At 43.6% G+C, this 15,056-nt stretch overlaps 1 protein-coding gene across 8 annotated transcripts in view; it reads left to right on the forward strand.

Moving 5' to 3' along the window:
• Positions 1-15,056, forward strand: part of sdk2b (sidekick cell adhesion molecule 2b) — a 273,446-nt gene that overhangs the window by 193,249 nt on the left and 65,141 nt on the right. For all 8 annotated transcript variants that reach the window (XM_079333970.1, XM_079333973.1, XM_079333971.1 and 5 more), the window contains exons 3-4: positions 5,287-5,393; positions 7,971-8,118. In XM_079333970.1, the coding sequence (XP_079190096.1) occupies positions 5,287-5,393; positions 7,971-8,118 (255 nt within the window). The remainder of the gene's footprint in view (positions 1-5,286; positions 5,394-7,970; positions 8,119-15,056) is intronic.

The following is a 15,056-nucleotide window of genomic DNA, read 5'->3' on the forward strand; positions in this document are numbered from 1 at the left end:
CTGTTCCTCTTGTTGCTTGTGTTTTATTCGACTGGATGTATCAGCGGTGGAAGTTTGACACAATAAGCGAGCTCATTAACAAAAGTAGAGAGTTATCAAACTGTTGTGGGAGGGTGGCGACCTTTTCAAAAAACTCCAAACAACACAATAACGAGAAAAACATCATTACAAGTGAGCCGTAGCAATCTGTGCTTTGCATTTGCTTTGCTTTTTTTTTTTTTTTTTTTATGATGAGCTGTAAAAACAAGTGTTGCATGTATTGCAAAAACAGACTTTCAGATCAGAGTTTAAGGTTATTTTCTTTCGGAAAAGTTGCATAAAAACCTGAACTACTGATAAACTGAAAGGAATGTTTTTATGCCATTAGGAGGATAAGAGGACACTGACATCCTTATTTCGCCCATTGGTTTGGTGACTGCCGTTTTAGAACCAGGCACTGGGCGCTTTTGTGGTAGCCATCTTGGTTTTTCAGAACTACAGCAGAGTGTTTGGCTTGAGGGGTCAAGTGGGACAGTTTACAGGGACCTGATGTGAGAAAGGACCCAAAAGTCCAGCTGCAGCCGACGATGATGTTGACAATTGGCAACGTCCATTACGTATATATAGTCGGTGATTGATGCTTGGGCTAACGATAAGAGATCATAACAAGCTCGCTCACTTTCCTGATGTCTAACGATTTACTGTCGTTCAGTTGTGGTCATAATTATGTCCTGTGAGGTCCGTAGGAAGGCCTATAATCTTACTGTATAACCAATACTTTAAGTGAAATGTTATTGCCACTAATCAGGGCGCTCGTATGTTATTATGGGCTCACTCCCTATAAACCGCACTACAGCCATCTTCAATTAAGCTTTAATGCTTTGCAAATCATCCCTTCATCTTCCCCTCCCTCTTCCTCTATCCTCCATCCTTTCCTCATTCAATCCTCTGACCCGCTTCACGCCCAGTCCTCCCTCTCTCTCTCTCTCTCTCTCTCTCCCCCGTCTTCCTTGCCATTCCTCCGTCGACTCATTTCGCCGAAGCGGGGGCTAATTAAAGGGGATCTGACGGAGTGCGCTGACCACAAGAACATCAATCAATCTCTGTCCGACACAGCCAGGCCCCCACTGACTCCCCCAACCTGCTGCCAACGCGCTCAGCTCCGCAAAGGTTAATTGTATTCGTTATATAAGGGACAGAGTGAAAGAGGGAGACAGACTGAGAGAGAGAGAGAGAGAGAGAGAGAGAGAGAGACTGTCTAAAGTCACCCTGAAGGTTCTGGCTGTTAGGTCTATCCTCCGTAGGCCTCGGCAGGGTTAAACTCGGAGCAGCGACGCCACCTGTCAGCTCTCTGCTTCGTCTCCACCCACTCCGTCTTGGACTTCTCTTCCACAATATTCCATCATACCGCGCCTCATCTACCTTCCATTTATGCATATCACATGTACGTAATTGTATTAATTTAGTTGATGGAACATATGAAGGGAGTCACACGTCATTAATAAAGCCTCTTGATTAGTTGATTAAGCCTGAACAGACTTTAGGGCTAAAACTCATTTAGTCCTTTGGGTCCAACTGACTCTGCTGCTAATGAGCTTTGATAATGTTTTTATTTTTTTTTTGGTTACAGATATTAGCAGCTTTTGAAACACACTTACCCCCTATCGCTTACCGTGGTCCGTCAGTGCCACGGCATGCGCCCCCCCCCCCCCCCCCCCCCCCCCATCCCCCCGGATCCGTTTCTGGAACGTGAGCGTGGAGCCATGATCAGCTGTACACGCATCCAGGAGAATTACTGGATCGTGCGGGAATACAGAGAAAAACATGCAAACATGTTCCTCTGTCTCTCTCTGAGGAGGATTTGTTGAGCGTTTGGTGCTGATTTTGATGTAAGGTTGATAAAGTTGTGAATACGATCGCGATTACGTATAGGCTACCGGGTTTTATTTTGAAATTGACTATTCCTTTTCTGACTTCCTGGCCAGCTTCTTATATCCTGCTCGACGTGGACGCTGTCAAAAATAAGAGTTCCAGCGTTTTTTTAAACAAGTCGCCCTGGTGGCACGCTCCGGACACAACACGGCGTTCGCTACGAAAGCACAATGATTGACTAGAGTAGCACCAAACTACCGCGTAGTGCGTGACAGCGCTGACGGACCGCGGCACACTGGGCATACGTGGAAATTTGGGGGTTAGATGAACCGTGTGTGCCGTGTATTTTTGCACAATATGTGATCTTTGAAATGAGCAGAAAACACTCGTGAACGCACAAACAACCGATTTGTTCAGCAGACTTTTTAGGGTCACTTCGTTTATTGTGCATACTTTGGTGCTTTTTTCGCTGATTCTGATGTTCTTGTCTGAACACAAAATGAGGAAACATCCTTTGAAAGAGTTGCTTCCATCCAGTTCAGAAGCGTGTTGCATCTCTGCCACAGAGCGTTGAAGTTCTCGTGGATTAACAGTCAGTTTTTTTTCCCTCCTTTCATTCCTGACTCTGTTATATATTTGATCATCTTTCAGCGAAATTTAAGCAACATTACCCTGAACGTCCCCAAAGGCAAAGATGTCTGAACTTACTTAAAAGGAAGATTTTATTTCTTTTGCCTGATCAAAATCACAAGGAGTTCAAAAGCTATCTCAGCTCTCCCCAGACGGGTCTGTTAAAATATTTAGATTTGATATTTGGTTTAATTCAGTGTTTGGTTACTTAATTTTTCATCTCTTCTTAGAAAGTATCTTTTGACTCCTTCCTTTCTCTTTAGCTTTTGGCAGTTGGAAAAAAAACAAACACTTTTTGTCTGAATTTTTAAACACTCTGCTAATTTGTATTTATGTGACTGCAGAAAAAACAACTTTGGATATTGTTTCTCAGAGGATTCACTTCGATAAGAGAGCTTCTTATTGTGACTCAACAGTCCTCATTTCTAACTCCGAGTATCCAGACGTTCCCGCTAACAGCTTGTTGAAAGCACTCGTGAACTTTGGAAGGGCTCTGTCTCGCTTCTCTTTCATTATGCTGGTGCTCCACTTAAACAAGAACTCACTACAAAAAAACAAACTTTAAAAAAGGGGTTAACTCACAGGACAAAAAAAATACACAAATTGCATGAGATTACCATAAATAAAAAAATAAAAATCGAGACCTCCTGTCACTGCCGGGGTTTCGCTCAGACACTCTCAGGCACACATCACGCGGGAATGTGACAGCAAAGATGGCGAACACGTTTCCTGGTGGCGACTGTTTCAACTCCCACCAGAAGTATTTGTTTTGACAAGAATGCGGCTGTGCTAGGCGGACTCAAATTAAACATGTACAAGTTTGCTGTCGTCCTCCAGCCATCAGACAGGCCATTTAGAGAATGTCTATGCAACCGCTTTAACAGTTGGCCTCTCCATACATCTCCCACTGCGCCGTCATTTATTAGTTATTGGAAAGCAGTTAAAATGTGGATGCCTGGCTGGCACGCTGAGCGGCCCAGATGACTGCTCTCTGAAATGAATAACTCGAAAGACCAAAAACAGGCAGCATTCAAAGTGGCTCATGGAGCTGGGAAACAGATATCCTACCAGAACTGCAAAAGTAGAAGAGAAATGAGATCAGCTTGAAACAAAACACTGATGGTTGAGTATCAACAAGTCTCTTTTTACTTTGAGATTACATCACAGCAATGTAACAAATCTCCTGACGTCACTCCCGTCATCCCAGGGTTCCATCTCCAGCTCCTGCGGCTACATTCCCAATGTGTCCTCAGGCAAGACCCTCAACTCTTAAGCGCTGTTTCCACCAATCGGTCTGATTCAGTTTGTTACGGTACACATTTATTGCCGTTTCCACCGTCAAAAGTTAGGAATAGTACCTGAAGAAAAAGGAATCCGTGCCTTCCTTCGAGTGTTTCCCGCTGCTTCGCCGGCGACATGTGCACGCGTGTGAATGGAATTTGTTACTTCCAATGGACGCTTAAAATAGCAGCCTCTACCATCAATGTATGAATGGTGTGTGAATGTATAAGTGTGACCACACTTTGAGTCGCGATAAAAAGCTCCGCTCCATTTACCTTTTAACACTGTCATATTGGCCTCCCAGTGTGTGATTTTGATGCCGCATTACAGCCGTGTGAAAGCTCAAGAGGCACGACCTGTAAACCAGCAGCCCACACACACACACACACACACACACACACACACACACACACACAAATGATTTAGGTCTCTCCTTAAAGGGCTAATTTACCTGTAGCTAATTTCCTCACTGTTGACTAGCACCACTCCATTTAAAAAAAATAGCACGCTATCCCTTTAAGAAACTTGAACCAGCAAACGTTTGACACTTTTGCCTAAAAAATGACATGAAATTGTTTATCTGTTATTAAAGTCGAGAAACCAAAAGCTTAATAGTCTGATTGTGTCAGCTTTGCTAATATGATGAATGTAGTTAAAGCACAATTCTGCTTCTTCAAGTTTATCTGTGTGCATTTGTTATTGTTAAAGAGTGCTGTTGCCTGTGTGAGCGATGTCGTCGTCATATCTTTTCACTCTGATTTACAGTGTGTCTGTGGCTCGTTGCCAGATGAGTTTGAATTACAGCTTCCCTACTAAAGTGTTTGCTAAATAAATGAGAGCCAGCATCATCACTCGCCACTTAATCTTCTGGCATCAGCTGTAACACCAGATGTGGCTCAAGATACAACATACATCAAGCCAATTGTTAGGCCACACTCCTCACTCTGTCCGCAGCGTCGTAAAGGACATGTAACGCTGCCTCCAGCTGGCGGGGAGGCGGTACTGCCGCCTCAGCTTGACACTGAAGTCAAGGTCATGAGGAGAGCGTCAGCTGCTGGAGACATACGGCTTCAACCGTTGTCCCACGGGGATTGAACACATCTATGTGCGAGTGTGTGTGTGTGTGTGTGTGTGTGTTTGCATAGAAGACATCCCAATACAAGGGTTGTGTAAGCATGTCGTTGTAACTCTGTGTGTTTGTGTGTGTGTGTGTGTGTGTGTGTCCTGGAAGAGAGCTTGGTTGTGGTTGCTCCTTTAACCTCCCAAGCATCATTATTGTTGGAATAAACAACAGCTAAGCTCCGACGTCCTCTGTGCCCTTGTTGCGCTATTAGATGGTCTTAAGTGTGTGTGTACGCGTGTGTGTGTGTTCACAAGTCAGTGCGTTAGCGCTTACAAATTAACAACTGCTCGTGTGCGTCTACCTTTGAATCCTACTTCTGTCTTAATTAGTTGACTGTGATTTAAGAGAATTCTCATCCCAGTCTTGTGTGTGTGTGTGTGTGTGTGTGTGTTTATTAAAAGGTACCTAATCCCTTCGTTGGACCGCTCCCATGCTGGCTTCTACCGCTGCATCGTGAGGAATCGGGTGGGGGCCCTTCTACAGAGGCGCACAGAAGTACAGGTGGCCTGTAAGTATCAAGCACACGGACGCAGGTTAAACACAGATGAATGGACCCAGTGGATGTAGAAATGGACGGCGGGTGGATGGACGCAGAGAGACAGTTTGTTTGTGTTTGACCGCCTGCAGAGCACACAGTAAGTCCACACTCAGGGGCTGATTGGGGAGGGGACAGATGCCGGCTGGGTGAAAGGTCTACCTGCATATCATTCAGGGTGTTATCAAACCGGACAGCTGTTCCACTCAGCATTCTCATCAGATTGATACTGTCGCCGTGGTTGTTTTTAACTTTGCTCCATTTCAGTATGACCGCGGACTGTTTCCTTCCCCCCGTCGCTCTTTTTGTCAACAACATCTGTCGTTTTCCCGGCGAGTAGGGTTCTCAGATGAGACGCGTTCTCCGTCAATTTTCCAATGGCGCCTTCTCGCTCCCTCACCTTGTTAACAAGCTATTTACGCGTCGTGACGCAGCGGCGTCTGGAGTGTCGTTACCTCCAAATCCACCCCACCCAACCTCTCCTTTCCTCAACAGTCCACAACCGTCCCACGCCCATTATCCTGCCTTTCCACAGAGTGTGCCAGGTTCACTGGGTTTCCCCCCCCCCTTGTTCCAGCGACGTTTGAGTGGATGTGACACAGCACTTTACCTGACTGAACAATGCAGCCAACCAGGCGTGAGGGAGAGGAAGCGACAGAGAGGGCCTAGACAATCACAGCAGTCATCTTCGTCTTGTGCTCCTCCTGCACCTGTCCCTCGAGGGCAAACCGCATTCTAAAAATGTTCCTCGTTTAGTAGTCATCTTTAGTTTGGCCGATGAATCCGGATTATCTTGAAGTGAAAAGTGCCTTTTAGGACGTTTGAAAACAGATTCACAGTCATTGGGAATATTCCTGGTTAAATACATGAATGAATAATACGTTTAAAAAAAAAAGAAATACTTTTTTTTTACCCTGCATCTACCTGACCAATGTAGTCTTCTTTCATTTGTTCAGATTTAAAGGAGCCCCGTCTCCCTTCACTGTTTCTTATATTTTGCTGCTTCCCCCCCCCCCACACTCCTCTTCTCTCCCGCCGTCAATTTTTTGGCCAACTTTGCTTCCTATTTATTTCTTGGCTTGAAACCCACTGCTTTCCATTTTCTTTTCTTTTTTCTTTCCCTCACCTCTTCCCATTTCCATAATTCTCCTCCCCCCCTCATCAGTCGCTCATGAAGGGCTACAGACAGTGATGCAGAGTGGGGGGGAAAAAGGGGGGGGGGGGGAATTAAGGACAACCACTGGAGAAATGGATGAGGTAGACGCAGGAGGGGAGTTGTTTTTTTTTTTCTTTTTCTATTTTGCAAAAGCTCTCCTATTGAGGCGGTACAATTAGGATTGCTGAGACACACCTCGGAGAAAGGGAAACATGCCGAGGCATTAGAGTTTCGGCAGTGGGAGGAGGACATCACAGCACCGACACCGCAGATCAAAGTCGGGATTTGCACACTTCCCAGATTTTCATTCACGCTAAGCACCTCAGCTCTATGGCAAAGCCAGATTACCTTTTTCTTATTCCCTTTGAAAGATAGAGAGAGAGAGGGAGAGAGAGAGAAATAAGATTGCCATCGATGCACAGCTATTCCTACATCCGCAGTTCACAGCCCGCATACCTTGATCCGCACGTGTTTTCAAAGACGCTATCATCGCCAGGTTGAGCACTAAATTGAGCGTTTGATGTTGAGTTCTCTTTATTTCCCTTGAATTAAAGAGACAATTACAACATCTTTTCCCCAGTTTTCTTGGAGAGAAAAAAAAAAACATCACAATCTTTTCACTATACTGCTATCACATCTTCAAAACCAAAGTCTGCACTTTGTCTATCAGACTGCGCTGGAGGAACGAAATACAGAAAAAAAAAAAAAAAAAAGAAGTCTTCTTGTTACAGCTTTGGTTTACAGTGAGCATCAGCCAATATGATTGCAGAGGGGAATAACACGGCTGAGATCGAAAAAGCAATTGAAGTAAGGAGCAATCGTTGCAAAAATCCATCAAATTACCAAAAAAAAAAACCTGCCTGCAGATTTCACTTATGGACTGACCATGGAGAAGAGATATTAATGCAGCTTTGTTGTCAGCTTTAAAGACATAAAGAGGCATGGGAGGAATAAAAAGCGCCGTAACAAATGAAATGTATTAGGAGATAATAGAAAAGTGGCAGCTCTGGTCATCGAGCATATTGAGTAATGTGCACATCCAGAGAGTGATCAAGATTGATTGCCCTCCGTGCATCCACACAGAAGGAGACGGAATATGAATATGAGTCAATTTAGTGTCCCTCTGTGAGTCATTACATCTTGGTTTCCTTCGAGCTCCTTTGCCTGGATGTACTATGTAAACCATGGCAACAACAGTGCTGTCCATCAAAAGGCCTTCATTGTCACATTGCACGACAGAAAACAGATGGCAAAAGAGCTGCGGGGAAGAAAAGTCAGAATGGAGTAAGAAAGTGAAATATGGCGTCGTTGACTTCCCATTCCCTTGTCTTTTCTGACTCTTGTCTTGTTTGTTTGTGTGTGTGTGTGTGTGTGTGTTTGACTCTTTCCTGTAGTTATGGGCAGTTTTGAAGAAGGGGAACGCACCGAGTCGGTCTCTCAAGGAGAGGGCGCAGTTATCCAGGCGCCACGCATTCGCAGCTTCCCCCAACCCCAGGTCACCTGGTACAGAGACGGCCGCAAGATACCACCCAGCAGTCGCATGTGAGTATTTTATTTCTCGCTTGTTTGGTGCTTTTTTTTTTTTTTTTTTTTTTAACTGGATTCTTTTTTGTGCTTTCCTTTGATCCTGCCAATATTTTCCGCCTGCCTTATCTGATCCAGGAGGTCTTTGAGAGTTTTTAGTTTTCGAGCGTCTGTTCCCAGCCGTCGTTTGTCATTCATCTCGCCGTGTTTTGCACTAAAGAGGTCTTTGAATGTCTCCTGCTGAACAAGGTCCAACACCATAGCATTTTTTTGCAGCATGTGAAATGAAATGATCCTTCAAAAAAAACACCGACCCGCAGCTTCTTTGTTTCCGATCTTTGCCTCAGTCTCTTTTCATTCTGGTCCCACAATAGGATGTGTTTTTTCAGGGGTGATCAATATTTACCAGCCAGTAGTGGTGTTGTTTCGGTGGCACCTTCAGTACGCAGTAGGGCCAGCGAGAACTGGAGCTGCCAACAGCATCAAATTGGATTGTTGTTTTGATTTTTGCATCTTGTTCACTAACAAAAGTACTGTGTAAATTGCAAGGTGGATTTGGGGGGAAATTTCCTCTCTCTGATTTGTTATTTTGCCAAAAAAATTAATTAAAAAAAAAGGGAGTTGTGGCCATTTTTGATTCTATGTTTGAATGCGATTGGACTTGGAAGCGAATTGATCCAGCTGAACTAAAGATATTGCCATCTCCATTACATTTTTTCTTGCGTGTCAAAACCTCCTGGGCCTACATTACCCACAATACAACCTGATCACGGACAGTGCATGTCAAGTGCGACAACGTGAGCGTTTCAAGGCTTTCTAGAATCTTTTTTGACAACTGCACATTGATTGCTGCTTCTTCATTTAAATCTCCAGTCAAGGTGATTGTGCCTCTGCTTGTCTTTTAATGATTGGATTTCTTAGAGCATGTGTACAAGTTTGCCATGCACGTTACGCTTGTGCATTTGCCCGAGTGTGTGTGCGCGTTTGAATGGCACTCATCCCCATCTCATCACATCTGCATTTCTTCGCTGTGGGAGGTGACCTTGCCCTTGGTTAGAGTGAATCTTTCTTATCAGCTCCTCATCATCAGTAATCATACCCTGACCTAGAATGACAATGAGAGAGGCAGTGAGACTTGATGGGGGGAGCTGAAGACGGACGTGGGTACACCAGTTGCTTCGACTCTTTTCTGTCTCGTTGTGGAAATGGGTAGAGCTTCTTGAAAGTCATTAAGGATAAAGGTCAAAAAGAGAGACGTGGAGGTGTGATCATGAAGAATCCTACAAGTTTGAATCTGAAGAGGTCATAGTCTAACAAAAGATAATGACTGATCACACTTTGTAGACAGTTTCATCAAAAAGGTGCCTCTTTCAACTCGGTTTTTTGTAATTGAGCTTCTTTCTCTTCCCCTCTTTGTGACTCATTTATTTCCTCTATCAAAGTCTCTCCTTCTTCTTCCTGCCTTCCACTCCTTTTGTCTCCCGACCTAGCACTCGCTGTGTTGATTCTCCTCATCCTCGCTTCCTACCCTCTAGCTCTGGGAATGCTAATGCCTAGCGCGCTACCAAGGTCAGTGTGTGCAAATGAGTGCGGTTGATAAGAGACGGCCTTATTTTATTGAAAATCATTTAATTGAATTTGATTCGTGCCACTGGCGGTGACTCTATAGAGGCATCAAAGTCTAACTTGTTGGGGAGATGGAGGGAGCGCAGAGGAGAGTTCTGCGCTGAACCGCAAACGTGGTGAACGCTGTTTCCAAGGACTGCTGCCCCAGGAGTTGAGTCTATCTTTGTCTGTCTTAATAATGTCACTGCTCTGTTTGACGTAAGAATGTTTATAGTGCTCAGATGTCATCATTTCAATTTGCAGATTCGCCAAGGTTTTTGTCTTGCTTCATTTTTCTGTGATTTGTTAATAACACCTCAGCAATGAAGAAAATTACAGTAAACTCAAAAGAATCTGGTTTTTCTCTTCCATTTGATGCTCTTTTGTGCTACACGTTTTGGTACGGTAATGTTGGAGTGAGCCTGGAACCAGAATTTCTTGAAATTATTAAAGTAAGTCTTAGAATTATTAAGTTATATCTTATCTAAAATTTACAATAAATGGCTAAAAAATAACTGAGATTTAGCAAGGATAGAAGAGGTTGTTGTTGGCTCGTCTTGACCTTAGCCAAATTGTCTGCTTTTAGAAAGGTGACAAAAGCTTAGAAGTGACTCCACAATGACACTTGTTGAATGGAAGGATTTCTGTGAAGTTTATGTGTCTTAGATAGTGTTTGCACTTGGAAGATACATCACATCATAAGGAGAGACTTTCAAATTCAAGATAAGTAGTAGTGGGGTCTGAGATAATAGGATTATGGACTAAAAGTAAATCTGAATTAAATGTCAAATCTATTTAAAAAAATACAAATCCCTTTAATACTTTTTACGTTTGTTTAAGAGACAAGGAAGACAGTTACTTCCACTTTACTTTTAAGCAGCTTGGAGTGATGCAAATGTCAGGAAAGGGGGCAAATGTCAGGAAAGGGGGCAACTGGGACACAGGTGCGGACCCAGGAGTTTCTTAAAGTTATCCAAGAAGGATAAACACAAAAATCACATGCGATAGATTAGAGATGGGGGAGGGAACAAAAGAAAGGATAGAGCTAAAGCACCCTTCTAAACTAAATGAATTATTAAGCCCTTGCTGCCCAAGCAGCTGACTAAAAACTAAATTGTCCAGGAGACCCAGAACTCAAAACTCAAAGGCTGCCAGGAAGGCCTTAACAGTCAACACAAAAGGCTGGGGTATATTAGCCAAACTATCCAGTACCCCAAGCTATTTACTGAGAGACTAGAAGTATGAGATAATGAGTCAGCACAGCGCACTGAAGTCCAGCAATATATAAGCTCCCCACACCTGGTTTTAATCAAGGCCAATCAACCACAAACCCACCTGACTCTGCACTGAGTTGAATCAATTACTCGCCTCAGTGCAAAGCTAGACAGTGTGCCCTCACAGTCAATTCCAAAAAGTGGTTTGAGGCTCATTAGTGTCATAATGTTTGAGATACATATTACAGACCTGGGTTTCCATTGAGCAGAAGGTAACTGGTACATCATTGTCGTGTTACCATGAGAACAAGTTTGTTCACATCTCAGGCCACCTTAGCTCATTTAACAGCCCTTTGCACTATAAGGTTTAATTGTTTATATCTCACAGTTTCTGATATAAGAGGATAAAGTTTATCCAGGGCTCTGATATTGGAATGAACTGCCCACCTACTGTATGTAAAATGTTATCCAGTCCTCATGGGTGTTAACATCTTGAAGTGTAGGTCAAACAAGCTGAAAGATCTCAACCATAATTTAATCAATGGCCATGACATTTTGTACAGCCATTCATAGGAAGGATCTCAAGAGGAACAAGCTTGTGTTGATGTTGTTCTCATATCACACCACTGTTAGGCTAACATTTGGGGTGTTAAGTGAAATCTCATGATGAATATTTGTGAGGGAAACCTCCAGATGTTGCTGTACACCTCGGCATTAGAAGTAGCAACTGTTCTGATTCTTGAGCTATCCGTACATTACTAAAATCAGGAAAAGGCTCATCGAAACCAGGTTCAAATTTGAATTTCATGAAATCATCCTCCTAGACTCTCCAAATAGCAAATTAGATATTTTAGCACCTTGGAAAGAGATCCAAGCGTTAACAGGCATTTAAACCTTTGCCCTAAAAGTCATGGGTACTTGCCACTTATTCATAGCATACCTCAGCACACCAACCACACTGTGGATGTGTGTAGAAAAAAAACAACGAAACTTAGCTAATACGGCATTTTTTGCTTCCCTGCTGCCAGTTTTCCCCTGGCAAGCCAGCGTCTCACTGTGGCACTGTGACTGCTCTATCTTTGCCATGTGGCCTCTGCAGCTGTTATTCTTGGCGAGTCCGCAAAAACTCTGCCGCTGTCTCTCGCAGTGCATCCACAAACTTGCAGATTCACTTATTGAAGGGTTACTCCCTGATAGTCTCTCTCTAGCCTCTTGTTCACAGTCGAGACACAGCGTCCTGATTTGATTCAGAGCTGAAATGTTTGGCCGGGCATCAGATTAAGCTGCCTTGCAATGGATCGGTCGAACCTGGGCCCTGAGGCCTTTTGTTGTTTTGTGATGGAGATGATGCAAGGCGAGAAAGAACTTATTTAGCACTACTAGTCATTATTCTTCTCTCATTGAGTGGGAACGCTTTTGGCAGCGTCTTTGCCATTCAGCTGGCGTGATTTGTTGTGTTATTTTGGAGACTTAATGTGGTGTATAATCAGACGTTCCTTCAGTAAACACATTTGCCAGGAATTGTAGTGCTGCTGGCTGAAGGGTGATTCTGCTGCGAGAAACAGCGGTGGAGCCTGTCCGCTCACTATTTCACCACTGACAACTACTTACTGCCCACAACCTGGCTTTCTCTCCCAGAAACTTTGCATTGACACTTGGGCAGGGATTTATCTGCATTACACTGAAAACAACCTTGTTGAGGCGTCCGTTAAGACAGAACACGGAAGATCCTGACCCGGAGGAGTCAGTGGGAGGACATCCCTGAGACATATACACACACACACACATTGCAATTCCTTTGAGTAATCTGCTGTGGCTACTGATCAATGAATAGCCCCTGCCTGTGATGCCTGGGCCCTGTCAGTCTGCTATGGATTCCCCATTAGTCACGAGGGCCACTGAGTAGCCAAGCCCTTCCTTTACATTTCCCTCTGACCAGCGGCCCAGCATTAGTCATGAACCCAACAATCTGCAGGTCAACAGGGAAGGGATGTCAAGGAGAAACAGCTCTGGCAACAAGAGAACACAATCATGTAAGTGGATGCACAAAGTATTTTCTTGATTAATCCTTTGACCGTTTCTATTTCCCAGTGCCAAAGGAGAAATCCTCAAGTGGCTCACCAACTGTCGAAAACCAAAGCATATTAATTTACAATGATACAAAAGCAGCAGATGGAGCGAATGGCTAAAAGAAGATAATTATAGTTTTGCAGTTTATGAAACACTTTATATCATATCAACAATTAGTTGGTTGATTTCTGCAAATATTTCAGCTCGACAGCTACATATATATGTGGCGCCTTCCTTCATCTCCATTGACAGACAGTAATAAGGCACAGAGCCCTCTCCCATTATAACATCAGGAAACATAAGGACAGCATCTTAAAGAGCACCATAGCATTTTGTCGAAATTTATATGTTTTTTTACTGAGAGATTAGAGAACGACTGAGCAGCCAATGGACTAGAGTCACACTTCCCTCTGTCTCTTTGTGGTCACTTGGACCCATTCGTTCATTCGTTTGGTCAACCATGGCTTTTGGCACAATTTGAAAACAAACCTTATTATATTATTGTCCTGCGCAGTGTTTTCCAAATTGCCATTTGCCAATTTGGTAGACATCACCTGCAATGGATATTATCATTTTTCAGGCACAACCAAAATATCAAGGATATGCTTTTTCATTCTTTGATGAAATAATATTGGAAAAGCTTTACAGACATTAGAACACTTTTTTAGTTGAGCATGTGTTATTTATGACTGATGTGCAGTTCGGTTTATTTTGCGAAATTAGTTGTTCTTTTTTATTTGTTTTATATACATAAAAGCAGTTGTGGCTCATACAATGTCGTCCAGGGGGAAGCAGTTTCTCACAGATGATCCAGGATGTACGCCTAATGGAAAATTGGTTAAAGTATCTGTATAACATGCAAGTATTGCACTACACAAAATCAGGACATTACTGAAAGAAAGGCGCTAGCTCTAGCAAATGTTTGGTGTTTCTGTTAAAAAATGACTCATATGTTTTCCAGTTTTCCAACCCCCAACAAATTGATTCATCATTCAGCTCTAGTGTAAAAAAGTGTGATTCAGAAGCCGAAAGGATATAGAGATTTAGGCCTGTTGTGTTTGGCGTTGTAAACACTCATGTTACTCAGCGGATCAAGATGCATCCCTATATTTGACCTTGTAGTGCACTTGGGACATCCTCTTTTTCTTCACACAGCTCGGTTTTGTGAACACTCAACCAACCACGAGCAGCGGGGGACCAGAAAACGAACAGTGAGCCACAAATCTCTAGTTCACGCCCCCGTGGGGAAAACAAGTGGCTGTTTTCATGAGAAAAAACTCCCTCACTTCCCTCTCTCTCTCTTTCTCCTCCATCTTTCCATCCGCAGGAGCTGTGGCTTTTCTCATCACAGGTCCATTGAGCAGTCGGGCATGCAGCCTGCCGCTCACACTCACTCTTCATTCTCTCTCTAGCTTTCCTCCCCTTTCATCTCTCCACTGGCTGTAGTTTGACTCACACCTTAGACTCACACCATGTGAGCTGCTTGATCCCGCCGACCCACCTATCCCTCCTGGGGGGAAGCCATCAGCCGCATGGGCCATTTGTCTGCATGTAATGGAGGTCTGAGGCTGTGGAGCGAGGTTAGGCCCCTCATGGCCCAGCGGAGGGGGACAGCCACGACAGATGCCAAAACACTCCCGAGCGCGTGTGTGTATGTGTGTGTTAGAACAGGCGCTGCTCTGTCACACTGTGTCAGGACTGGATTACCGCTATAAGATATGCATAGAGACTGACAGTTAGTGGTTGGTTGGATACAAAGATGTGCTCTTTAGATTAAAAAAAAAAAAAAGCAGGTTGCCAGGGACGATGTGTTTTAATTAAAGACTGCAGCCCTGGATCATTGTTTATTTAATTTCTTCTGTAATGTAATTTATTAGTAACAATGAAAATTAGAAAAGGGAAGCAATGAGTTGCAAATTAAACATTTAAAATGCCATCTCTCTATTTTAGTCAAAATAAATCCTCATTATCATTATTGATTCAAGTGCTACAGAATCATTATAAGACCGGCACTCATTGAAAAGCCACCCTCGACGCCAAACAACAAATAAATTGATCAGCAAGAAA

Source organism: Symphodus melops, assembly GCF_947650265.1.
Source record: "Symphodus melops genome assembly, chromosome: 21".
Lineage (NCBI taxonomy): Eukaryota > Metazoa > Chordata > Actinopteri > Labriformes > Labridae > Symphodus > Symphodus melops.